The sequence below is a fragment of the Anser cygnoides genome, chromosome 8 (assembly GCF_040182565.1).
Source record: "Anser cygnoides isolate HZ-2024a breed goose chromosome 8, Taihu_goose_T2T_genome, whole genome shotgun sequence".
NCBI lineage: Eukaryota > Metazoa > Chordata > Aves > Anseriformes > Anatidae > Anser > Anser cygnoides.
In genome coordinates, this window is record NC_089880.1 from 18,812,901 (window position 1) to 18,839,994 (window position 27,094).

A 27,094-nucleotide genomic window follows, 5' to 3' on the forward strand; every position below is an offset into this window, starting at 1 on the left:
TCGTGGTTGTAGGGCCAAGGTTCACTGTGTCACCAAATCTGTCTGATGCTGATTTTGTTTTGTTTCTTTTTAGTAGGCTCCAGAATTTTTGGGGTAGTCCTAGAGAAATCTGCTGTGTTTATAACTTCCTGAAAAAAATAGCCGTGTAGATGAAATAACCCAAGTCTCCTTCAACTGAATACAAAGCATGCACTTTTTCTTGCCTATTACGCATTCATCTCTTCTCTTTTGGATGTTCATGTATTTGTTAATGCACGGGTGTAGCTCCAGCCCTAGTCTAATTGACCTTTTGGAAGGTGTCTAAGAAACTTTTGCTCTTCTCAGGGTCATAGGAAGGAAAAACTCTGAAGCTTAGAACCCTACGCTGAAAAGACGTTGCTGCTGTGCCCCTTATCTTCACACCTGGTTGTAATAGAGCAACTGGACTACCTGAAAAAAAGTAACAATAGAATAACAAGAAAGAGAGGAAACCGGAATTCTTCGTGGAGCTAAGATAGAAAACATTGAAGTTTTTGCTGGTTAGTTCAGTGCCTTCAGTTACAGCTCAAAATGAGGTAGCAGTCAATGCAAGCTGTGGAGGATACTTGCTGTGTAAGAACCATATGGAACCTTAAAGATGCAGAATTGTATATATTGATCTGGTTGGTCATATCTTTCTGCTGAAATATCATTTCTTTTTTTTTATAGTCTTTTAAAACATTTCTCCAGTTCCCTCACAATAAGTGAACGCTACTGATATCATCTGTATAGGTACTGCTGACCTTACACCTTCTACCCCAGGCTGAACAGAGCTTATGTGACTTTTAGTTATGGAAGAGTAGAAGTAGTATCCAAAAGCATACTCAAAGATGTAAACTGAATATTTTCATATAGTGACAATTAAATGAGAGAAGAGCAGGTTACGTGCAAGATTCTTATTTTCAGACTATTAGTTTACTCAATATCATGGAATCGTAGAATGATTTGGGTTGGAAGGGATGTTAAAGATCATCTAATTCCAACCCCTCTGGATGGGTAGGGACACCTTCCACTAGATCTGTAAATCCATTGTTAAGGCAATTAACAGGATGCCACTAGGGGCTGCTGCTGTTCTGAAGTAATTAAGGTGTGTTTTTTGGTGCTTTCTTGGAACACTTAAATGTGTTCTTGCTGGATAATTTAGTTGGATTTTTGACTAGGTATTTTTTCATGACAGTCACTTTTAAGATGATAATGCCTCTGAAGAGGAAAGTAATTTACTTATTTTCTCTTATTTATCTTTATTTATTTTCTTATTTTATCTTTTGTGCTTATTGAATGATTAGGAACTGATAAATATGTTATACTAACTTTTTGCTTTAACTTTCTGTAACCCATGACATGGAAGTGGAAATTCAGTTTAATGCTTATATGAAAGAACCAACTGTGTTAGAAGTATGTATGCAACTGAGGCCTGAGCTGACCTTACAGGTCTGTTCTGGAAGTCTGGGGTAGAGTCAGTCCTGTCTCTGTAAAGAAGGCGAGTGTGCCAAGAGTTTTTGGATTACCATACCCAGTGATCAGGGAGCTTCTAAAACTGCAGCTACTGCTAAGCTACTGCTACTCACGTCCTGGTTGGTAGATGGTGACATTATTTCCAACACAGCAAAGTATAAGAACTTTAGGACCTTACATAATCATAGACTGTTGAGGAGCAGAGGGGAAGACTACTCAGAGGAATGCCATACAGGTGTGTGACCGCGCATAGGCACCTATTTGAGATGACGGGGCAGGTGGCCTATTAAGAAGGAACAAGAAGTGGTAGCTGCAGTGCAATGACATGCAAAGTTATTGTTAGCCAGCTATGCATGATACTGAAAAGATGGGTTGTTCTCTCACACTCTATGGTGTTTTATTTCACAAAATCTGTAAATCTGGCATGCTTTGCGTGCTGCTATCTAGGTTTCTTTTTCAGTCTACATGGTGGGAGAGTGCTTTTACTATAAATGTAAGTCTGATTAGGTAGGAGACCTTACTTTCCAGGATTAGTTTGCAGTTGTTAAGTTTTCCATTTTTTTTTTCTTTGAGGGTGATACAAAATAGCTTTTGTAAAACAGGCTGTATAGCAAAAAAAATAATAATAAACAAAAGATTTACTTATGAAAAATTTCTCCCTACAAACCAGACCCCTTCCTAGTTTTCCTAATTTGAAGTACTGCTTCCAGTAGCTTCTACAGACTTGCTCTGCTTAGTTGCAGCAGGACAAAAATACTCCAATGTGTATGAAAAAAATCAGACCATATCCTTGCTTTTCTTTGGGAATACTGTGTGTATGCTTCAACTGGACCAAGGTAACTACTTAGTAAATTTCCTAAATAATATCTATTTAAAGAGTTTATTCTTGAACACAAAATAGGTATTTCCAGGATGATGGGAATACTTTGTGTGTTGCATGCTACTACTTGTGCTTTCTTTTTTTCTGTTTGTTTTGTCGTTTGTTTTTTTTTGAAGTTGCAGTTACCACAAAGCTTTTGTGTGTAAAGATATGCTTGCTTCTTCACCACCCCCACCCAATCTAATTTGGGAGGGAAGTAGATGACAAGATTTGAAAGATATAGTTGCATCCAAAAACTGATCCCTGGGAGAAATATTCATGTTGTTTGATAGTTTGTTTATTATTATTTATTACAATACATCTGTTCTCCAGTGTTGACTACTCCCAGTGAAGTTGTGCTGTACTTACACAAAAAGCAGTAACCCATAACACAGACTGTTCTAGTTTTCACATTGATGTTGGACTCATGTACATGCACAACTCAAAACAAAACGTGAGTACAAGACTTGCAACTAACTGTAATGCTTAACATGTAAGTTTGTTGTAAAGAAATGGTCAGCTACAAAAAAAAAAAAAAAGTTACAGGGAAGAGCTGGCCTTGCATCATTATGAGGTTATCACCGAGGCGCAAAGTGTGCTTGTCTGCTTAAACTTAATAATAGGTTGATAATCATGTAAAAGGAGACATTTCTGGCAAATTCTTGCAACAACACTGTAGTATTCTGAAATGAATTCTATGGCAGTTTCCAAAACAGAGGTTGCACAACCCCAGGTGGATTTTAAAATCCAGTTGAGATCCATTTGAAAAAGTCAAAACTTGTGGGACAACAATCTAGGAAGAGCAGTTACTAGAAAATGCTAGAACCGAAATCACACAGTTCATCTGTGGTCATTAAAACATTGTTTGCCACAAACTACTCTCTTGTGGCAAATCTTGTGGGTACTGTGGGAACAGAAATAAAGTGACTGAATAACCAGTATGTCATAAATTTTGAATTAGACTAGAATTAAAGGCTTTTCGTGTGATTTGAAGCCCCCAGTTGTCTGCATTGCTTGAAGTTGCCCCTCCAGAGCTAACCTTAAACTTGGAAGACCCTGCACATTTTTTTGGTCTTTGTTGTTGATCCAGCTGCCACCCAGCTCACTTTGGAAGGCTAACTTTTTTGTGTGTGTGGTTGACAAGGACTCGTTTGTCCTTTTTCATGATTATCTATCACCACGTTCAAAAAGGGCAAGAACTTTTTGTGCATCTCCCATTTCTGAAGACACCTGGCCCGTTGCCTCCATGCTCCTGACATTTCTAGAACAGAGCACTTTTGTGAATGTGTTTTTGTGCTATCAATGTAAATCACTGTTAGTGATGAAATTGGCTGCAAGCCTGCATCAATTCAGGTACTTGGCTGCATTTTGTGTTTGGCTCTTTAGGAAATGCAGAAGTTCTAGCTGACCTGCACTTCTGTTCTCCCTGCTTGCTGCTGAGAATCCCTGTGGGTTTTAATTGTTCATGTTTAGCTGTCATTTACCTTGGAAGACAAAATATTTACAGAATGCTTATGAAACCTTCGTTCATTTAAAAAATATTTCTGGTCAGTGTGACCGGAGCTGAAAGGACACGTTGATCCTGTGATTTAAATAAATAAATATATTTTTTCTCAGTTGGATGTTAAGCGTGCTTTGGTGCACATATAAATATAAGAATAGCAAAGATTAATCTACCCTTGTCTCCTGTCCACAGGGGTGGCCATAAGCCAAAGCTGAGGTAAGAGAGAGAACACAGTCAATGTATATGACACTGACTCTACTTTGTTAATTGGGCTACTATCAGTTAGATAACAGCTTGTGTCAGGTGCCAGGTCAACATAACCTGGGCAAAATCAATCTCATCTGTGGCAGGACCACATACCACCAGCCAGCCATTACTCAGTCTAGGAATCAAGTAACATGTCTATTGTAAATTTATTGCAAATGGCCTTGTAAGAGTTTTTTATTAGGATAAGTGGAAACTTTTGGAAAATCCAACAAAAGTTTTATACAAAAAAACAGTGGGATGCCAAGGTATGACTTGATTTTCATTTTTCTGTGTGAAGAGAAGGTATGATTGCAAAAAGGGAAGTGTTTACATAAACTGATAAAAAACTTGAGAATTCAGCAGAATACAGCCACGTGTTCCTGAGCATTCTTCCATAAAAGTCTCGCCATGCCTGGCAGAGCCCCATTCACCTTCACTATGAGGGGAATCATACTAGCCCTAGTGCTCACCCTTGTAGGTAAGCATACACATCCCTTCTTCATACCTCTTTCCTGGAATTTTCTTGAGTTCACTGAAAAGAGTTAGGTTTAGACTAAATGTTACTTACGTGGTTTTCCATCTATTTTTGCAGGTAGCCAGAAGTTTGACATCGGTAAGTGAATTTCTGTCTATATGCTTCTATCAGTGACTTTGTTATGATGACTATTTATTAGAACATGCTTACAGCTATTGTGAAAATGGCTGTTATTTCCCGCAGACCCGGGATTCAGTAGCAGAAAGAGTTACCTGTACAGCTATGAAGGCTTTATGTTGAATGGGCTTCAAGAAAGAAGTTTGGCAAAAGCTGGTGTGCGCTTGAGCAGCAAGCTAGAGATCACTGGGCTATCAGAGAACACTTACCTCCTCAAGGTATCGCATCTGCTTCCAAACATACCAATCAATACTGAACTGCAAATCATGTTCATTTCATTGCATTGTACAGATCTGGATTGTACAGATCTGGAGACTTAGTGCTGTAGATTTCAGAGAATGATCTGCAAACTGAAGTTTAAGTGAGGAGTGATTTAGCGTCCAACCGCTTACAAGTGCTTGTTGTGAAAATTGTTCATAGCAGGTGCTTCTCATGACTTTCTGTCAGAAATAGAGGTGCCAAAATCAGGAGTTCTGTTAGAAAATGTTTAATTCTAATTCAAGGCACTCAAGCATGCTCTGATTTTAAGATTCAATTCAATTCTCAACAAATGTTTCCAACTTTGGTGGGGAGCCTGGACTTGGGTATGTAAAATCATGGTCATGCAGGCAATTAATAAGTGTAGATTATGTTTACACACTTGAAAAGAAAAAAGTGAAAGGCATCAAAAAGTAGCATGTAGCAATTATTAGTGTTTGAATAATGCAAGAAAAGATTTTTACATGTGAAAGCATGCCTCTTATAGATAGGGTTTGACACGTCCAAAATAAATGTTTCAGACAAATATTTTATTTGTCTGTTTAATTTAGTTACAAAGAAGAGCATCTTTCTGGGCACAGAGTTCAATGACAAGAGCTTTAGCAGAGCAGTAGATCTTGTTTCATTAATGAAGGCAAGATGTCAAAGCTATGAGCTAGGAATTGTATTCCTCATCATAGTCTTCATCTTGAAATTGTTACGTTGTGTGCACCAGGCTGTGCTTGGAGAGACACCTGAATTAGCAGTAACTTCCCCAAAGTTAGTGAAATTGCATCTGATTTGTATTATGCCGTATGGGGAAAAAAAGGTTTATAAACACATTTCTAATTATAAAGAAACAAACAAATGAGTTGATTTAAGCAATTCACAACTATCAAATATGACAAGTAATTTAGTCAAAGCAACAAGCATTTTGGGAGGGGAGGAATTAAAATGAAACTTTCTAAGACTTTAAAAAAATAGAATGATTTTACCTTTTTATCTTAGATTTAGTCTAAAGCAGAACCTGGTACAGCTATTTTAATTTAAAGCTGAAAAATAGGGATAAATTTATTTGAATCTATTTTTATTACTTTTTTTGAATAATATTTTTACCTATATAGTTGATGTTTAAAATTTTCCTGAGAGATAATGGGGGTATGTTAACTGCTTCTGTACCACAAAAGAACACTGCTGAGCACCTTGGACTTGTACTGGCTTTACATTGTAAGCAAGAGATGGAAGAATCAACTGCTGTATGGATATCTGAGCCTATATTTGGAAGGAAAGAGTATATAACTAGTGATTATGTTAATTTCTTCCAATCTGTTTACATATTTAGTACCAAAGTAATTTTATTCATATAAATGTCCTTTTTAAAATTCCTCTCAGGTCCGCTCCCCACAAGTGGAGGAATACAATGGAGTCTGGCCCAGGGATCCGTTCACTCGATCTTCCAAAATCACACAAATGGTCTCATCGTGTTTCAGCCGGCCTTTCAAATTTGAATACAGTAGTGGACGGATCGGAAACATTTATGCTCCAGAAGACTGCCCTGATACGTGTATTAACATAGTGAGAGGAATCCTGAACATGATGCAGATAACCATTAAAAAATCACAGAATGTCTATGAATTGCAAGAGGTTTGTTTTTCCTATTCTAAAACTACTTTATTGAAAGGATGTGTTCTGTTTAGGTGCACTTCCTTCATGTTCCTGTTTATTTTAATCTACTTTCAGCCATCCATCATGAAAAAAAATTGATTTTCATTCACAAAAAAGAAAATGTGTGTGTATGTGTTGAAGGTATTACTTTTGCTGGATCTTTTAAAGACATTTGTAAAATTGCTTTATGTAAAATGTAATACTTTCAAGAAAAAATGAATTGTTAGCTACGAATGTATTTGTTATATTGCTTCCCTGATACAGCTATTTGCTGCATTTTATTTGTTCATTGTTGATATTAATTAATTGATTACTTTTTCTCAGTTCCTTGACTGAGTTTAAAATATCCATTTCTGTTCAGTTTTTTAGTTCAATAGGGTAACTTGTGAGTAAAGTTAACAGGTTTCAAAACATAATTCAGTATATTCTTACCCAAACATAGCTTATCCTTACCCAAAACATAGTTCAGAATATCTTTACTCTCCTACTGCTCCTTCAGAAGCAGTAAAACTTTCTCTCATGTGGTGAAATCCTGTTATAATTAGGAAGTCTCGTTATCTCTTCTCATCTATACAGGCTGGAATTGGAGGTGTTTGCCATACAAGGTACGTCATCCAGGAAGACAGGAAGAATAGCCGAGTCTCTGTTACCAAAACTGTAGACCAAAATAACTGCCAGGAGAAGGTGAAGAAGAGTGTTGGAATGGCTTACATCTATCCCTGTCCTGTCGACACGATGGTATGTGAGACGTGAAAAGACCTTCCTCACAACAAACATGGCTGTTCTGTCGCCACTTACTATTTGGGTCTCGCTGTCCTTCTCTAGAAAGAAAGGCTGGTAAAGGGGACTGCGGCCTTCTCCTACAAGCTCAAGCAGTCGGACAGTGGCACCCTGATCACAGAGGTTGCGTCGCAGCAGGTGTACCAGATCTCGCCATTCAGCGAACCTACTGGGGTTGCTGTCATGGAAGCAAGGTAGGCAGGCTGTGGGGCTGCCTCTCAAAGCGAGAATAACAACTATTTTGTACCAATCTGAGGACTTTATCCATTAGAAAACTGTAAGATTTTACTGGGATTGGGAAGATCCGTAAAGACTAAAAGAGGTAATGTCCCAGTATCATCAAACCAACAGACAGACGAGGCAGATGGGGAGAGAGAGAGAGAGGGGTAATTCGCTCCTTACCTGACACTTTTTCATTCCTCTCTGTTTCTTGACAGACAACAGCTTACCTTGCTGGAAGTGAGAAGTGAGCGAGGGAGCGCCCCAGGCATTCCCATGCAGAGCTATGGAAGCCTTCGCTACCAGTTCCCGGATGTACTGCCACAGATGCCCCTTCAGCTAGTCAAGACAAAAAACCCCGAGCAACGGGTATAGAATTTTTAAGTCTTTGAATTGCTTTCCTAATCAAAAGATAATATAAAAGTGATCAAAAATACGATCAGAAATACCAAAGGAATTAACTATGTGTTCACTTTCTCTTGTTGTTCAGATAGTAGAAACACTGCAACACATAGTCCTGAATAACCAACAAGATTTCCACGATGATGTTCCACAAAGATTCCTAGAGCTTGTCCAGCTCTGCCGAATAGCAAGCGCTGACACTCTTGAGTCTATCTGGAGACAAGTTTCAGATAAACCTCGTTACAGGTATTTATGTGTACAGTCTTCTAAGGAATTTTACTTTTTTTTTGAGAATTGAGAGCTAAAATTAAGGACTTATTTTTCTAACCTACTTGCAGGCGATGGCTACTGAGCGCAGTTTCTGCAAGTGGCACCACAGAAGCACTAAAATTCATTAAGACCAGAATTCGCAACGATGAACTTAACTACATTCAGACTCTTCTAACTGTTTCTTTGGCTTTCCATTTAATGAAGGTTGATGAACACACTCTTCCAATAGCAGCAGTGAGTAAATCTACATGAATCTTTCCAATTTGATAACAGAAGGAATGGTAATTGATGACAACCATTGGTTATAAAGTTTATTAAAGTAGATTCTCCCCTCATGTATAACAATTTTGTACAAATCGTGATCCATTAATTTCTTTTGGCATTATCTGTATGAGAGAAGAGTGTGTTTCTATATTGCTACAGTAATGTAAAAGCCTTTCTCCTATAACAGCTTCTGAGAATAATTCCCATTTTAGTTTGCTGGAGTTATGCGTCGTGCTGTCTACAGACAAACCTTTGTCCACATTATTTCTTACTTCTGAAACATAAATGGTGGTTTGTGTGTTACATCATTTAAATAGCTCTTTTAATTGCAAAAATATTCCTATAAACTGGAAAGAGCTGCAAGTTAAAACACTAATACAAACATTAGATATTTTGACACTATGATTAAGTGTAAGCATTTATTCTGAACAGGATTTTTCCCATCTCTAGTCAATATTCCTCTTCTTAAATAGGAAAAAAAGAATATTAAGTGAAAATGCATCATTGATATATTTTTATTTATTTATTTTTCCTACAGGATTTAATGACCAGCTCTAGAATTCAGAGAAGTCCAATGCTTCAACAAGTTGCCTGCTTGGGATACAGTTCTGTGGTCAATAGATACTGTTCTCAGACATCAGCATGTCCTAAAGAAGCTCTTCAGGTGGGTGTCTTTTTCTCAGATTGTTCTTAGTAGCTTATTAATGTACTTTAGCTTAACTCTTTTCGGCTACAGTATGAAAATGTCAGCTATACATTTTTCAATTGACTATTAACTGTCAGTTGGACAAATACGCACTTCATAGTTCTCCTTCAGAACAAAGGTAATAAATCATTTTACTAATGTAGATAATAAATGAAAACACAGTTTTCCCATCCTTTTTTTTCTCAGCCATCACTGAATACCTGTATGAAAACCATTTGCTTTATTGTGATAGGCTTTTTAGTGTCTAAGGAGATCACTGTGGCCGATGTATACATTAGGCAGAAAAGGTTTAACTGTGCTTTTTCCATAGCCTATCCATGACCTGGCAGATGAAGCAATCAGCAAGGGTCGTGAAGACAAAATGAAATTAGCTCTGAAGTGCATTGGTAACATGGGAGAACCAGCCAGCTTAAAGCGCATCCTGAAGTTCCTTCCGATATCTTCATCCAGTGCTTCAGATATCCCAACCCACATTCAGATTGATGCTATCATGGCCTTGAGAAAAATAGCTTGGAAGGACCCCAGAACTGTAAGTACCGCCTAAAATAGTAAAGCACTTTCACTGTGTCAGTTGGGTTACTGCAAAGAACAAATCCATTGTATTATCTACAGTTGTTTCTTCCAAATCTATTCACCGATCTCTGAATGTCAGCCTCTGAATGCAAAAAGCCATGCTGATGGTTTTTTGATACGTGGACATTTATTTCAGATCAGTGCCATCCCTTCTGCTTGGGGCTGTTCTCATGTGGCCCCATTCAGTTGTGTTAATACAACAATATGGAACCATACAATAAGCCAGATCAGGAAGCTTTTCTGCAGGGATAGTGACCCCTCCCACCCCCTTCCCATATTTCTCGTGGGTTATATGTAGATCCATTCTGCAAAAAAAGTCTAAATTATTGGTAATTCCCAATAATGTTATCTCTCCACAGGTGCAGGGATATCTCATCCAGATCCTTGCAGACCAGTCACTTCTCCCTGAAGTGCGAATGATGGCTTGTGCTGTTATCTTTGAGACAAGGCCTGCCCTTCCTTTAATAACAACGATAGCTAATGTGGTGATGAAGGAGAGCAATTTGCAAGTGGCCAGTTTCGTGTATTCCCACATGAAGGCTTTGTCAAAGAGCAGATTACCGTATATGTACAACATGTAAGTAAAGACAGGAATAAAGTGCGCTTTCTTTCTGTAAATAATAAAGTCTGCAACATTCTTGTTAGTAATCACGCATATGCTAACAAATTGAATTCAGTTTCATATTCTGGTGGAGTGCAGTTTATTTCTGGATATTATTACCTTTCTTATTTTGATCAGATCTTCAGCTTGCAATATCGCCCTTAAGCTGCTGGCCCCCAAACTGGACAGGCTGAGCTATCGGTACAGCAAGGTTATTCGTGTTGGTGGTTACTTTGGTGAGTAAAGCATTTCAGTGACTGGGAAATTTTCACTTCAGAAATCTCTTAAGAGATACTAAGTCCTTTGGAGAAATACAACATTGCCAGTCCCCGTGTGAGTTATGTCTAGGAAAGTTCTTTCCATTAACACTGCTGCTGGATGCAAGAAGAGATTCTGTAAGATACTTGATAAGTTTAGTTTCTGAAACAATTAGTTTATTTCTTCCTGAAAATTAATCTCTTCCTTCTCAAAAGTTATGGTAGAAGCTTTCCCCTTTTGCTGCAGTAATGTGTATTTAGCATACTTCATGTCAGTTAAATGGTCTCTCGTTTCATTTCCCTGCTGTTACAGCCTCCTGTAATACTGTAAAAGATTCTGCATTGGAAAAAGAAATTGGATTAAATGCAACAGTCACATATTTAAAAATACAGGAGTAACCATTTATTAAATTGAGCCTAAACAATTAAAGCTTATGTCATGATATATCTTAGAGTCAGTAATTGAAAGAGCTGCAGAAATACAATCTTGAATGCTAAGCAGAAGGTTAGAAAAAAGATGTGTCTTTTGTTTACTTCTACCACAGATAACTATAGAGTTGGTGTTGCTGGCGATGTCTTTGTTATGAACAGCCCAGGAACAATGTTCCCATCAGCAATAATTTCCAAGTTGATGGCAAATTCTGCAGGTTCAGTGGCTGATTTGGTGGAGGTAAATATTTACTTAAATCAACAATAAAACAAATAAAGCGTATTTCATATTAAAAATGTGACTACTAAGTTTCCACTCTGTAAGTATGTTTCAGACCACTCCTTCTCATGCTGTTTTGGTAGGTTGGCGTTCGAGTGGAAGGCCTCACAGATGTTATAATGAAGCGAAATATTCCGTTTGCTGAATATCCCACGTACAAGAAGATAAAGGAGCTTGGAAAAACCGTAGGTGGTTTCAGTAATGTTATGTCTGGGTTATATGAAGTGGTATTTAGTGAGGCTTATCATAGTAGTTAAGTCCGTCTCGGAGGGTGTTACCCATGTAGCAGTCAGTTTGAATATCTCTGTGAGAGAGGGATTTGCAGTGGGACTGCAGAAGACATTACTCCTGTAATGTCTATGATAACTTTCACAGGTCTTACTGCTGCCCTGCTTCCTCCCCACTTCAGGTATGACTGCAGAAGGAGCAGGGAGGCGAGGGGGAAGGTGGATGTTGCTGCACAAAGCATCTCTCATGCCTGGCAGGTTTTCTCCTCCCTCCCTTCATTTACCTAGCTTAGTTTACAAGAAGATCTCTCTATCTGGTGCTGTGCTTTCAAACTGGGTTTAATGGTACAAATGGCCCAGACCCTCTGTATTAGAGTAAATGTTATTTCACCAGAATACCTGTGGATGGAAGGCTATTTGTGGGCATCTGTCTCAATGGTAGGGAGTAAATCTGAAATAGTGACACTAAGCTATTAACAAAAAAGTAAAGAGATGCAAGGGGCAAAAGAAAATTGGAGGTTTGTCATTAACAGTCTTCATCACCTTGCTAAATTGTCATTTATAAAGTGTTTCATTAAGGAACTTTGCTTGTTTCCTTATCTGTTACCTAGCTGCTGGGATGGAAAGAGCTGCCGACAGAGACCCCCTTGATATCAGCCTACTTGAAAATATTTGGCCAAGAGGTGGCCTATGTCAACGTCAATAAGGAAGTCCTGCAACAAGCTATGAAGGTACCAGGGGCCACTACTTCTCTTTGCGAGGTTTGACACCATCATAATTTCATATCCTCACCTCTTGGATCTCTATTTGCTGACAGACGATAGTAGAACCTGCTGACAGAAACACAGCGATGAAGAGAATTGCCAACCAGATCCGCAATGGAATTTCAGGACAGTGGACACAGCCAGTGTGGATGGGAGAGCTGCGATATATTGTTCCCAGCTGCCTCGGCCTGCCGCTGGAGTACGGGTCATACACCATGGCCCTGGCACGTGCTGCAGCCAACGGTGAGTCGGAGAGTACGAGATGTGCTGTGCTAGCTCCGAGCAGGGGCTGGGAGGGACAGGCTGAGAGAGGCCAGAGAAGGACGTAGAAGAAAAAAACAACTGATTTTTGTAGTGTTTTGAAACACAGGAGGGGCGCTAGTAAAGATGTTTGAAGAGAAGCAGGTCAGAGTTGATTTCTGCCTTATGTTTGAATGCATTGAAGACAGAAGAAATTAGGTGAGAAATCTGGGAAACCAGAGGGAAAGGTCACAGCATTGAAGGCCAGAAGACGTGAAAGCTGTGTGGGGGGCTGACTGCAGGAATGGGCAGAAGGGGGTACCTGCTGAGAGAGGCAGATGCACACTAAGCAGGATTTAAACAGTAGCATTAGAGAAGGCAGGAAGAGAAGAAGTCTTGGAAAAGAGACAGAGTTCTGTTTTAGCAGAATAAATGGGCAAGTATGAGTTGTCATGAAGAGAATTCACTGATCATACAGTTGTGCTACAGACTTTTAATTGAGGTTGATAGTCACCCTTCCTTTTGCTGACACCACATAAGGATGAAGAATGAAATATAGATACTTGTGCTCTTTTTACACTCTCTATGCATCCTCTCTTGGCTGCTCTTACTTTTTGTTAGCTTGTTTTAATAACATCTTTGAAACTGTGCCCCACCTCCTTGCCGTGGTGTTTTTTGGTTTGGCTTGGTTTATGTTTTGCTTTGAATAACATCCTTGTAGCCAAACTGGGGAGGTATGGACTGGATGGATGGACTACAGAGTGAGGGACAGCTGTCTGGACTGCTGGTCTCAAAGAGCAGTTAACAGATGAGGGTCTAATTAGTGGCTTGCTAGGAGCAATGCTCCTCAGTTGTCAGCACTTGATCATTGTCTCTGTTAACAATCTGAACTTTTGGAAGAGAAGCCACCCTCAGCACATCTGTGGATGAGATCAATGTGGGGAGAGGTCACCATGCGGGGGGTCAGGCTGCCATTCTGTGGGATGCTGACAGGCTGGAGGGATGGCCCAGCACAAGTGCGCTGGAATTTTACGAAGGCCATGAAAAGTCCTTCACCTGGGATGGGGTAAACCATGCAAGTGTATGTAGACTGGGTGTCACCCAGACAGACAGCGACTCTGCAGAAAAGGGCCTGGGAGGCCTGGTGGACAAGCTGATAGTGAATCAGCAGTGTGCCCTTGTGGTGATGAAGGCCAACTGCATCCGTGGCTGCCAAAGCGAGAGCAGAGCAAACACCAAAATGTTTTTCTCCCCTTATTTATTGCATTTCAAGCTGCGTCAGTAGTTCTGTGTCCATTTTGGGGTCCTTACTGCAAGACTGGAGGAAATCCAACAGCAGATCACCAAAATCATTGTGGGCTGAAGCACTTGAACACAGAACAAGTTTTCTGCATGGTTTATTTTTCGGACTTGAGAAAAATCTCATCTGTCTTGTTTTTCAGCCTTTTTAGCTGTATTAACAGAAGAGATTACCTATTCCTGAAAACAGTGGCTTGCTTATATTCAAGTCATTTCTTTCAGTTTTACCATTTTTAAATGTTGTTTTGTTGTTTGCAGTTGACGGAAAGATGACCCCACCTTTAACTGGAGATTTTAGACCTTCTCAGTTGCTTGAATCCACCATGCAGATTCGGTCTGACATAAACCCAAGGTATGGCAGTTTTCTAAATCTTTAGATATTAATGGAAGTCTTTTGTGAAAGGGGGAACCTCAAGCTAAAAAAGAACACCTGTCTTACATATGGCCACTGTGCTCTGTTTCAGCTTATACGTACATACAGTCGCAACAATGGGTGTCAACACAGAATACTTTCAACATGCTGTTGAAATTCAAGGCAAGGTCCAGATGAGAGTGCCAATGAAGTTTGATGCCAAGATAGACATGAAATTGAAAAATATTAAGATTGAAACAAATCCATGCCGTGAGGAAACTGAGATATTGGTTGGAAGGTACAGTGGCATTACTTCATAATGCTTCAGCAACAGAAAGTAGCCTGAAGTTCACGATTCACTGACTTATGGAGGTTTCTGCAGTGTGATTTTTTTCAGTGTGTAGCATAACCTTTAGTGTAAAAAGCAAGAGATAGGAATAAGGGAAATAAAAATCAAAAGATGCCTAAATTATTTAGGAGCTCAATTTTTTTTGTTTGTTGTTTTGTTAATTTTTTTATTCTATTTTTATTTTTAAATGAATGTCTCTCATGTTTTTGAAATTTGTTTAAATTTGCCATGCTTTGAAAACTTCCAGTGATGTTTCTCCTGTTTTTCTCTTATTTAACTTTAACAATACTTCTACATATGGTTGTGTATGCAGTTCCTGTGTTCAAATAACATACTTCTGTAATGTTATGTGGCACTGACAGGACATAATTAATTTAATCCAAAAACATGGCTTTGGAATTATTTGCCATTTTCTGTGCATATTTCCACAGACATAAGGCTTTTGCTGTATCAAGAAACATAGGAGAACTAGGTGTTGAAAAGAGGACCTCAATTCTCCCAGGAGATTCTTCATCAAATATCGTGGAAGAACCTTTCAATCCAACAGAGAGAGCTTCCAGGGAAAGTTTCACAATGGTAATCTATTCCCTTTTTCTTATATAATAAGATTAACCCCTTCTGTGCTGCACGTCTGCAGTTTTATTCTTGCCTATGATATGCTCCCAGTGGTATTCACATGCTCATCTCCGCTGCAGCAGGGGCCCGACAGCATTCCAAGTAAACATTTCCATAGCTCTCAAGAGGATCTTCTCCATGGCACCAGAAGAAAAATACATAAACGAGACATTTGCATCAAACTGCATCGTCTTGGTTGTCAGCTCTGCTTTTTCAGAAGGTCACGAGATGCCAGTTTCATAAAAAATACGTATTTGCACAGATTAATTGGAGAACATGAAGCTAAAATTGTTTTGATGCCAGGTACAGTACTGAGGACAAGCCTTTTCTTATTAGGTTTGTTAGTGCTATTTGAAGAGGTATAACCTTCTCATCCATGCAATTGCTGTGCAGTTCAAACAGATGCTGATATTGACAAAATTCAGCTGGAGATTCAGGCAGGATCCAGAGCAGCCTCCAAAATAATTCATGAAGTAAACTCAGAGTCTGAGGAAGAGGATGAGACATCTCCATACGAGGACATTCAAGCTAAACTGAAGAAGATTCTAGGCATTGACAATGTGTTCAAGGTAAGAGATTTTGAGCATGGGGGGAGATATTTTCAAATAAATGAAGTCAAGTGTTGAAGGCTAGTGTGGAAAACTGGCATAGGAAAGCAAGAATGGGGCTAGTTTGAAGGGTGCTGGGGCTGTCAGCCCGTGTCATGTCAGCAGAGTTTGATTCTAAGTGGTGCATCCAACTGGGGCTGGTCCTCGATGCCAAGGCAAATTTCATCTGGGAAGAGTGGATCTAAGTGAGTTATGCAGCTTCTGTGGTGGGTGAGGCCAGGAAGTTTTACCGAAAGGCGGTGGTGAGCATTTCATCTGGCACACAGGGATATTTTATTTTGTAATATAGAACCAGATGTATCCCGTCTTGCACTTCCTTTTGAACTGTTTTGCAGGTTGCAAACAAAACACGACACCAGAAAAAGCGACCTTCTAAGAAAGAAAACACTATGCTAACAGAGCTTGGGACAGACCCCAATGCAAAAACTCCCTCCAGCTCATCTTCTGCCTCCTCAGCTGTTTCCTCTTCTTCCTCATCATCTGCTTCCTCTCCTGATCATAGAAAGCCCATAGATGAAGATGACAATGATCAAGTAAAGCAAACTAGAAACAAAGACACAAGCCGCAGGAGCAGCAGCAGCAGCAGTAGTGGCAGGAGCAGCAAGAGCAGCAGCAGTAGCAGCAGGAGCAGCAAGAGCAGCAGCAGTAGCAGCAGGAGTAGCAGTAGCAGCAGCAGTAACAGCAGGAGTAGCAGTAGCAGCAGCAGCAGCAGTAGCAGCAAGAGTAGCAGCAGCAGCAGTAGCAGCAGCAGAAGCAGCAAGAGCAGCAGTAGCAGCAGCAAGAGCAGCAGTAGCAGCAGCAAAAGCAGCAGCAGCAGCAGCAAAGGTAGCAGTAGTAGTGCTAGCAGCAGTAGCAGCAAGTCAGTGAATCACCACAGCCATAGGCATCACTCAAGATATCTGAATGGCAGCAGTAGCAGCAGCAGTAGCAGTAGGTCAGTGAGTCACCGTAGCCATGGGCATCACTCAGGACATCTGGAAGATGGCAGCAGCAGCAGCAGCAGCAGCATGTATTCCAAAATACGGGTAACTCATTTTTGTCAGTAAATTGATGCTAATATTTGTGAATCGCAATCCTGATGGCAGTTGGCTTTGCATCAAATTATGAGTTGACACAGTAAATTTTAGGAACATAAAATTTCAAAATCTGTTCTGCTAACACACCTGCAATCGTTGGATCAGATGACTCCTTTGAAACATCTCAAAAGTTTCCACAAGATTGCTGAAACTTTTGTTGTAGGCAGCGAAGCATTTTTTGCCAATTCACTGCTTTCTGTCAATACACACTGTCTGTTTCTGTCTTAATTTTGCAGTAGGAACATTAATGCTTTATATAAACTATTTCAAGTCTTGCATTATGTGCTTGTGACTAAGCATACTCTGCATGAATGATAATTAGTAAAATTCTTACTTAGTTCCCAGTGCTCAGATTTCAATGTAATTGCAGCATTTATTTTCTTCTGAGGCTTTTCATCTTGTTCTTGTTATTTTCAAAGGGAGGTCATGAGATTTATCAGTACCGCTTTAGATCAGCACACAGACAAGAGGTGAGTTTTCTTTCCTCAGTAAATTAAGATTGCAATCTGTCGTGAGTCAAATGAAAAACCTTAAAGACCACTTGTTGTCTTTGTTGAGGAAAATTACAGTGCTGATAACATTTAGAACACCAAATTGACCATGATGGTTCTTCTGAGACTCAAAAAGACAGGGAGATATGTTCTCCTTTGTGTTGTGTGCATGATTTGTGGTTCTGCAAAGTAGACACAAAGCCTCTACCAAAGCCTGGGACATTTGCCTGGCTTTGATCACTTGGTGTCTTGGTTTGGAATCATAGTTGACACACACTAGGGTAGGTGTGTTGACGAATGTGGGAGGATATCTTAATTTATGGTACTTTAGTTCAGCAGAAGATATCTCACTAGGGTGTGATACAGCCAGGGGCAGTGAAATTGTTATGAGTGTTCCTTGAAAAGTAAAACATTTGGCTGTGTGTCTCTATTCATTTCATCCTTTCCAGTCATTTGGTTCATTCAATATGTCCTCCAGGTGATCAGGCCCTTCCAGATGTAAACTGAATCAGTTCTGATCTTTTGTATTGAAACAAGAGGCTGGTTCAGTTTGGCTTGATCTGGTTCCTTGCTTTTTCACAAAGGGGAATTCTCATCTAGGTGTGTGTTCCTTATTTGTCTCTTCTGAGAGGTCACATCTACTTGACTAAACAAGATTTTTAGGGCACATATTAAGCAGAATGAAGCATATTATATTGCAAGTCATTGAGCTGCTCAGTGTTGGAATGCAAGTTTATCACTAGTAAGTGTCATGACAGATAATGTTCTGCAGCACCTTCTGGTGCAATTTCCTCAAGTGTGATTTTACATTATCTTCTTGAGCGTGATGTATTTTCTTCTTGCAGTTCCCAAAAAGGAAACTCCCAGCTGACCAATACAGCAGCACATACTCCTCTACAAGATCCAGTCATGACACATCCCGAGCTGCTTCCCGGGTTAGTTGCATCATTTTTAGGGTTTTTTACAGCTTGGAAAAATGGCAGAGTGGCCATACGTTTACAGTAATTGTACAGCTAAGACATGGGAAAGAGAGAAGTAAGAAATTGTCAAGTGTTGGGTATCAACCAAGAGCGAGAGACACTTAATTCCCCCCCCACACTTTCCTCTGCAGCAAGGTGAGGATCACTCATACCATAAGCCTGCCTTCATAGCAATCCAACCCAACAGATACTCATAGAGACTGATCTTGTGCCCCCTGCAACGAGGAGGTGCAGTGCCAGGGCATTGGTAGTAGTGACCAAGGCTAAGAGGAGCCTCAGGAGAAGGCACGCTCCAGAGATGGCATGTAGCACCTTGGCTCCTCACCAGCACCCAGGCTGATGCATGCAGGCTTGCTGCCTGGGGAGAAATGCAGTGAAGGAATTGCAAGTTGTAGCATGCTTATTGTCCAGCTGTCAAGGGGGGAGGTTCTTAATGAAGAAATGTAACAGATTATATTTAGTGCTGGGGTGCTGTTCGGGCACCTGCTTGTCCCACAGAGCCCACAGCTGAAGTCTGAGGTGAAAGGCAGCAGACCAACCAGGCAGGTAAAGAGAGGGACAGCTGCTGGTGGATGGTATTGTGAGAAGGATTGGTGAATACGACTGATAGCTGATGTTTGTTAAATTTAACAACTTTTTTTTTTTTATTCATGGGCAAATACACGGGTGTTAACAATAAAGCCTAAATCATATAGCCATTACTGTATCCTAATGTTATGAACATTTCCATGGTATCAGCTCAGTAAAATGCACAAATATTGGCTCATATCAAATACAGTGATAAAATCCATCTGTGCTTGCAGAGGCACATGCACGCTAAGACATATGCGTGAGAATTTATAGGCATCTATAGGTATGGTACATATGCTGGTATATATTTGCGGTTCAGTTTTTTATTTTTTATTTATCCATCTAGATCTTGCATCTAAAATGTTCCATAGTAACTCCTTTATAATGACATTCTTTGCATACTTTGTTCCCCTTCTTCTTAGCCTAAATTTCTGGGTGATGTCAAAACACCGGTGTTAGCTGTTTTCCTGAATGGCATTAGTAACAATAAGAAGACAGGAGGCCTCCAGCTCGTGGTATATGCTGATATCGATTCCATCAGGCCCCGGATGCAGGTATTTGTGTCAAACCTCACAGATTCAAGCAAGTGGAAGCTCTGTGCTGATGCTTCAGTCCTCAATGCTCACAAGGCAGTGGTAAGGCTCAAAAAATAGTTATGTACAGTTATACGCATCACAGGAAAATCATGTTCCCTGTGTTTAAAAACGGATCATTTCTCCACTGTAGGGTTACCTGAAATGGGGCCGGAATTGCCAGGACTACAAGGTTTCTACTGAGCTGGTAACTGGGCGGTTTGCTGGCCACCCTGCTGTACAAGTGAAATTGGAGTGGCCTAAGGTTCCTTCAGGTGTCAGATCAATAGCAGAATGGTGAGGTTTTGGTCTCACTCATTTATGTCACTCATTTATGATATTGTTCAACTGTGAAAAATCAGTATCCACCCATGCGGTTCTAGTGATTAAAGGACCAGCTATTTTAAATTCTGTGATCTGTCTGAGAACTGTCTTTGGACATAAAAGTTGAATGGGAAATCGTAGCCATCCTGTAGTAACGTTCAGTAATTCCTCATGCTGGACAAAATTACTGAAAACTGAGGAACAGATTCTTCCTTTCAGTGAACACTTGATCAGTAACGCAGAGAGTGGTTAATGGGGACATGACCAATGATCCTGAATATGCCACTTACACATAGATGTGAGGCAGATGGGTTTGGATGTGCCTCTTTTTGCCTCTCTGTTTCACCAGATCTTTCTCTTTTGAATTTTTGAAGGTTTTACAATTTTGTCCCTGGGGCTGCATTTATGCTGGGGTTCTCTGAGAAAATGGACAAGAATCCTTCTCGACAAGCCAGGGTGGTCGTGGCTCTGACTTCTCCAAGGACGTGTGATGTTGTTATCAAGCTTCCTGATGTAAATATGAAACATTATCCTCACTCTCTCTCTTTTTTTTTTCTTCTTTTTTTCCTGGTAGAAAAGTGAGTTGTTTTTTTTTTTAATTACATTGGGTGAATTCTGAGAAAGAAAAGTTAAGTAAAGTAAGCCTCAGTTTGGGTGTAAGTGATGAAAACAGCTTTTGTTTATTTTTGACTTTTTTTGGTATATATACATATATAAGTATATTCATAGAGTGATTTTGCTCATGGAAAAAAATGGGTACTCATGAAGAAATGCATTTCCATCTCTAGTACTCCATAAGTGTTCCCCTAACCACCTTTGAAGGGAAGTAATTCATTCTCTCCCAAATGCTATCTGAATGACACACACCAGAAGCAAAAAACTCGTGGACAGTGAGTCAGATGATTTGTGTTCATATAAATTCTTTGTCAGCCAAGGTGGAAGAGACTGAAATCAATTTCAAAACAGGAGAAAAGGCTATCTCAGCTGTTTGATGTGAATACCTGTCACAAGTGTGTTTTGACTGTGCTTTTGAATTCCTTTTTAGATGATCCTCTATGAAAAAGCCATGAGACTTCCCCTGCCACTCCCTGTAGGTCCAAGGATACCAGCTTCAGAGCTGCAGCCTCCAATCTGGAATGTCTTTGCTGAAGCCCCCTCTGCAGTGCTTGAGAATTTGAAAGGTTGGGATTTAATCTGGTTCAGAAGCAGGACATCTTCAGTCTCTGGAATTACTTGAGAATCTTCTGATTTTTTTTCTGGCATTATTTGTCTCCTGTTAATTAAGACATAAACTGTAATAACGCAAGGATGATTCAATTGGGAGAGAAAATTGTGCTTATAGTACAGAAATCAGCAAGGATATTTCAGGAAAATCAAGATTGACAATTATCTGACCTGGTAACATCTAAAATTTCTGGCAATTATTTTGTTAGATAGACTATTTTTTTTCTTGGTAAACAGAAGCCCCTGTAATCCATATAAAAATATCACATAACGAAAAAGAAATATAAAGCTAAAATAATATACCATTAAAAATAAAACATTCCATTTAATGAGTTTCTTTTATGGAAAAGCAAATATTCACTGGCTTTCTATTTAAACAGCTCGCTGCTCAGTTTCGCACGACAAGATCACAACCTTTAATGAAGTCCAGTTTAACTACACGATGCCAGCAAACTGCTATCACATCTTGGCTCAGGATTGTAGCCCTGACCTTAAGTTCCTGGTGATGATGAGGAATGCTGAAGAAGCTATGAACCTTAAAGCCATCAACATCAAACTTGGCAGCCAGTAAGTAACTCCTGCCAGATGCTGGGATTGTGAGGGACTACACTGTCCACATTTAACAGGGGAGAAGCTTAGATCTAGGCTATACTGAAATTGTTCAGCAGCCCATGGGATTTTAGCATTTTCCTTATTTACTTTCCATACGTGTTGAATGTGATGCCTATGACATCATCCTGCATTTTAGGTGACAAGAATACCCCTGAAGTAATTTAAGCAGTTTAAATTAGTTCATGTTGTGACCAGTGATATTTGGAAAGCAGTAAAATAATTTTGTCAATCCGTGTGTATGAATGTGGTACAAACAGGGTATGAATGCTCTTCTTCTTAACAGTGAAATTGATATGCATCCTGCCAACGGACAGCTGAAACTGCTGGTGGATGGGGTTGAAAGCCCCTCAACAAATGTTTCACTCGTATCTGCTGGTAGGTGATGCAGAATCTGTTTTGTTTCATTTTCATGTATATGTTAGGAGAAAGAAAGAAAGAGAAGACAAAAAAAAATTCTAACAAAAATTTCCCCAGTTTGTGTTCAATAAGTATTTGTACCTTTTGCTTTAAGATTATTATTTAAGAATTTGTATTTCACTCAGCTGCATGTGAATATTTATAAAGACATATTAGAGTGTAGAACTCCTGAAGTAGCCAAACTAAGCAAAATATAACCAACATTTCATACATTACTGTGGCTCCCACTGGAGTTGCAAATTTAAGAATTGTATCAGATATACTATAAAGCCCTGCTTGGTAAAACTTTTTGAAGTAAAGCTTTTCTAAACTTCACCACCCTTATATATCAAAGATTTTCCTATTTTGATTTGTAGGTATAAATTTGGTCAGCATTCTGAAATCTGATAGGAATAAATATGGACTACTGTGTGTATACAGAAAAAACAGCCTGCTTTCTTCTCTCAAAGCAGGAATATTTTTTCTGTGAAAGGACACAGGAGGACCTTGCCTCATTCTGTACAATGCAGTCAGGGGCAATGTACAATGCAGGTGTTTCCTGACTGTATATCTGTAGTATTCAAATCAGGCTAAATCTTGCTGAAAGTGGGTTAGCATCTGCCAGTGCTGAGCTCTGTCCTAATTATTATGCACTTGGTAAGTGATAATTATGCTAAAAATGGCTCCAGTGACAATCATGTTGTTTTCTGTATTTTCTTACTCCTATATAGTATAGTCAGGGCCTTGTATTATGTGCAGAACTGCACAGATATTAAAGGTAGCTCTGTAATTGTTTCTAGAAATAAACATGATATGCTAATAACCCAAAGAGAAATAATAAATCTGTGATAATTAAATTGTTTTCCAACTTTTTACAGACAGCTGTTTTCTATATATACACATTTCTGCATTGTTTTTCTGTCTTTTTTGCTTCTTGAGAACAAATAAGGAATTTAAAGCAAAAGAGGCAAAAGAGTGTTTTAAAAACATGACAGCAACATTTTCTTAAAGAAGATAAATTGGGTCTGTTTTAGTGTTGGCTTTGTTTTTTTCTTTTCTTTTTTCTTTTTTTTTTTTCTAGGTGCTTCTTTGGGAATCCACAGTGAAAAGCAAGGCCTTGTACTTGTTGCCCCAGCCTATGGCATTGAAAAATTATACTTTGATGGACACACATTCATGGTATAGTTCTTCCTCTTCATGAGCTTTGATGTTGAGAAATTTCTGTTGGATTCCCTTAAATCTGTGTATGAGTGCAAGAGTGTATATTGGCAAAGCCAAATTTGTCCAGAGCCCCCAAAAAAACAAAACCAAGAAGATACTTCAACCAGCACTGCAGAGTGCTGTTCTTTATTCCTGAACAGGAGACATAAGAATCTTTCACCAACAGTAATACCTTATCCCTATAGAACAGGTGTGTGCCGGAAAATGGGACTGTGAGTATACACAGACTGAGTCAGCAGTACATTTGCAAGAAAAAAAAATATTTTCAACTCCTGTCTACGTTTTAAAGGCTGTACTAGAAAAAACGTGAAACAGAAATATAAGAAAACAGTATCATACTGTATGCATCGCCTACTGGGAAAACATCCATCACACAAAAACTTCAGCATATTAATAGTCTAGACTATTAATAACTTAATACACTAGACGGGCACACTAGATTTTAAAGGCTCTAATACAGTTAAAGACACCAGCATCATGGGAGTTTGGCATCTGATTGTGAGATGCTTTTTAATTCTCAGCAAAGACAGCAAACATTTTAAATGTTTGTGCATTAACTTATACTGGAATGCTTCTATATAGAAAAAATCTGCTACATAGTGATTTTGTTTGTTTGTTTGTTAATTTGAAATGCTTTTGACTTTTTTTTTCTTGAAGATTCAAGTTGCTTTATGGATGGCAGGGAAAACATGTGGAATATGTGGAAAATATGATGCAGAATGTGAACAGGAATATCGGATGCCCAATGGATATCTAGCTAAAGATGCTGTGACCTTTGGTCATTCTTGGATTTTGGAAGAAACACCTTGTAGAGGAGGTATGCAAGCTGTAATGAATTTAATATAGTATCACTGCAATTGTTTAGAGATTGTAGAATCTCTAAAAAATTAAAATCCGTAAACATTTTGGAACAAAACAAACACATTTTAAAAGGGCTAATCATTAAGTTACATAAAGTATAACATTTTTTCTCAGTTTAGAAAATAATAAGAAATTACAAGTTAAAAAAATAGAAAAAAGTAGAAATGAAATAAGCTGAAACAAAAGCTTTGTTTCAGTTTTAAAGTGAAAACAATTAAGAAGATTAAAAAATATATATATAAGAGGATAAATTCACATGTAATATTTGATTTGAGCAAACAGCATTTTCCAGCCAGTATCTGATCCATCAAAAAATCAGGTGGGGATTAGTAATTACCATGGCTGAACATCTGATTTTTGAACCAGTGCAACCTGTCAAGCAAAGCATTTAAGTACACGAGCAGTTCCAGGGACTTAATTACATTGTTGAAATAAAATAAAATAAAAGCTGTGTTTTAAGTGTTCCAGTAGATTAGGATCTTATGTGGTACTCCATTCTCTTGACTGAGGTTATGATGCAACAGCATACCATAGTGGAGGTAGGAAAACAAGCATGTTGCTTTTGTAAACCTGATGGGAAGGACTTACTTGCTACCTGTAGATGACTTTTACATGTTTAGCTGTACATTAACTGTTATTTTTCTGCGTGTCTCTGTAAAGAATACTGGGCATCAAACTTGCTTTAGATGTACATGCAGTACATGGGCATGTACACAATAAAATTCACACAGTCAGTAGTGCCCACACTGTGTTTCCATTCAACCTATGGAAGAAATTGCTGAAATTTTAGAGAATAAAGCCTATAGTCAGGAATAAATTGTGGCTTGTTTAGCTTCTCACACACTTGTAACTGCTTGTCCTGGGAAACCAAAATGAGACCAGTATCACTGGCTGGCAGCAATGACTTTTGCTTGCTCCCTGCAGCAGTTTTGAGTCTGAATGACAATGGTAATGGTGTAATTCTTTAGTGATTATTTTTATTTGGTCAGAAATACCCTTTTTCTTTCCACTGATGAATACTCAAAGCTTTTGAATGTGAACCAGTTTACTTTGCAAAATGTTTATTGGAATGACAATGTTTCTACATCCTAATCTATAAATTAAACCAGTTACACTGGAAATTAACTTTTTGTAGCTCCGTAGCTAATTTGAAAAGCTTATCAGTCAGTGATGCTGCTTTACTTATGAACAACATACAGTTTTTATAGATGCAATTTGGTTGCTAATGTGAAACATCATTGGCAGATGGGTCAGTCTGGGGAGATCTGAAGATTTTGTACATAAGAATGTAAACTACCATCAATGATTCTGTTGCAGCTTGTAAACTGCACCGTTCATTTGTGAAGCTTGAGAAGACAGTTCAGCTTGCGGGTGTAGAGTCAAAGTGCTACTCTACAGAGCCTGTGCTACGCTGTAGGAAAGGATGCTCCGCCACCCAGACGACTCCAGTAACTGTGGGTTTCCACTGTCTTCCAGCTGGTAAGTCAACAGAAATCTTGCTGAATTGGAGCTGCCCAAACGGTGTCTTGACTCAGTTATTACACTCAAAACATGTGATTGGTCTGACTGAAGACCTTTCCCTGTTTTCATTAATAAGTAAAACTTTTTTTTAGTGATATACAGATGTTTTTCTGTTGTAATTTTACCATTTTTCCTGATTGTTGCATTTAAAATCTAAATTGAATGCCCCTTCATGGTGCTTTGATCTAACAGAGTAAGGGCAGCATAAGAGTACACTCAACATTGTGATTCTGCAGAAAACCTATGCACTGAAGCATGTGATGATTCAGGATTATATACAGAACCCTGAAACAGGGATCCTCATCTTTTATATTTTTATATATCTCTGCCTTTGGGCATGATCCTATTTCCCTGAACTGATTTGGGCAATAGAAGGATAATTGTGGACAGGATTCCTGCCCACAGGTACAGTAATACTGGGGTATGTCTCTTTCATAAGTATATAGTAGATATTAAGAGATCAGATTAGGTGGATATAGATTACATAGATGATAGGTTCGTGTCTGTTTCCTTCAAGACCATAATATCCTTTCCTAGAAGTGTTATTAATAAAACTCTGCATGGAAGTAGTAGTTTTCAATGTAGAAATTACTTATTACTTAAGTGGATTTCCTTGAACATCTCTGCTTGAGTTAGTCAGATAAAAATATGCATAACAGCTAGAAGAAGCCAAGCCTGGTGTAATTAATGACTAGTGCAAGGTAAATGCTGTATCTTGCAAAACTGCTTCTGAAGCATACTATTTACTTTTCATTTCTTGTTCGCCATCAGATTCGGCTACTAGCATGACTGACAAACAGATGAAATTTGACCAGAAGTCAGAGGATATGCAGGATACTGTTGATGCACACATAGCATGTTCATGTGAGAATGAAGAATGCAGTACATGAAGCTGTACACTGCAGTGCAGAAGAAAACAGAAACATTTTAATGTTTTTATTGTGTTGTCTAAGAAGACTCATCTTAAGAAACAATAGAAATACTAAATTAAATACTTAAAGATGTGTGGAATTTTCCTAAGTAATTTAAAGTATTAAACTTTATTATTGTAGAAACTGTTCTAATTGCCTATAAATATCTGATTTTGTAATAAATATGTGCATGGAAAGATTGATGAAGGCTTCCTTATTTCACTGGTTGTAGAAAGAGGAGATCCACATTGCTTCTTCTCGACCCACATTTCATAGACTTGTTGAGCCTGTGACAGCCAGCTGTGTAGACATGCATCAGACAAGTGTCTGTGTCTGGCCCCACCGTGGTATGGGTTAGGTTCAGTGGCAGAAGCTGCATGCCAGGCTCCTGCTTGTTTCCCCCAGTGCTTTCTTCTCTGGTGTGCACCCGCAGCAGGCACTGATCGGCTCCGGGTGATACAGCA

At 39.0% G+C, this 27,094-nt stretch overlaps 1 protein-coding gene across 2 annotated transcripts; it reads left to right on the forward strand.

The window, feature by feature from the left end:
- Window positions 1–124: 124 nt before the first annotated feature.
- On the forward strand, window positions 125–26,821 carry LOC106034118 (vitellogenin-2). Of its 2 annotated transcripts, none has more exons than XM_013178055.3 (35): window positions 125–4,560; window positions 4,675–4,695; window positions 4,801–4,952; window positions 6,364–6,615; window positions 7,213–7,374; window positions 7,462–7,610; window positions 7,854–8,004; window positions 8,126–8,283; window positions 8,376–8,541; window positions 9,110–9,235; window positions 9,588–9,806; window positions 10,210–10,427; window positions 10,590–10,687; window positions 11,254–11,378; window positions 11,501–11,602; window positions 12,256–12,375; window positions 12,462–12,651; window positions 14,206–14,299; window positions 14,412–14,597; window positions 15,080–15,224; window positions 15,344–15,566; window positions 15,657–15,832; window positions 16,207–16,896; window positions 17,367–17,417; window positions 18,284–18,373; window positions 19,411–19,623; window positions 19,715–19,857; window positions 20,259–20,397; window positions 20,930–21,065; window positions 21,489–21,675; window positions 22,004–22,095; window positions 23,198–23,295; window positions 23,995–24,154; window positions 25,516–25,677; window positions 26,491–26,821. In XM_013178055.3, the coding sequence occupies exons 1-35, from the start codon at window positions 4,491–4,493 to the stop codon at window positions 26,607–26,609; spliced, it is 5,583 nt and encodes a 1,860-aa protein (XP_013033509.2). In that variant the 5' UTR covers window positions 125–4,490; the 3' UTR covers window positions 26,610–26,821. The 2 variants fall into 2 exon arrangements, with proteins under 2 accessions (XP_013033509.2, XP_066857327.1); XM_067001226.1 differs by having other exon boundaries at window positions 15,347–15,566.
- Window positions 26,822–27,094: the final 273 nt, after the last annotated feature.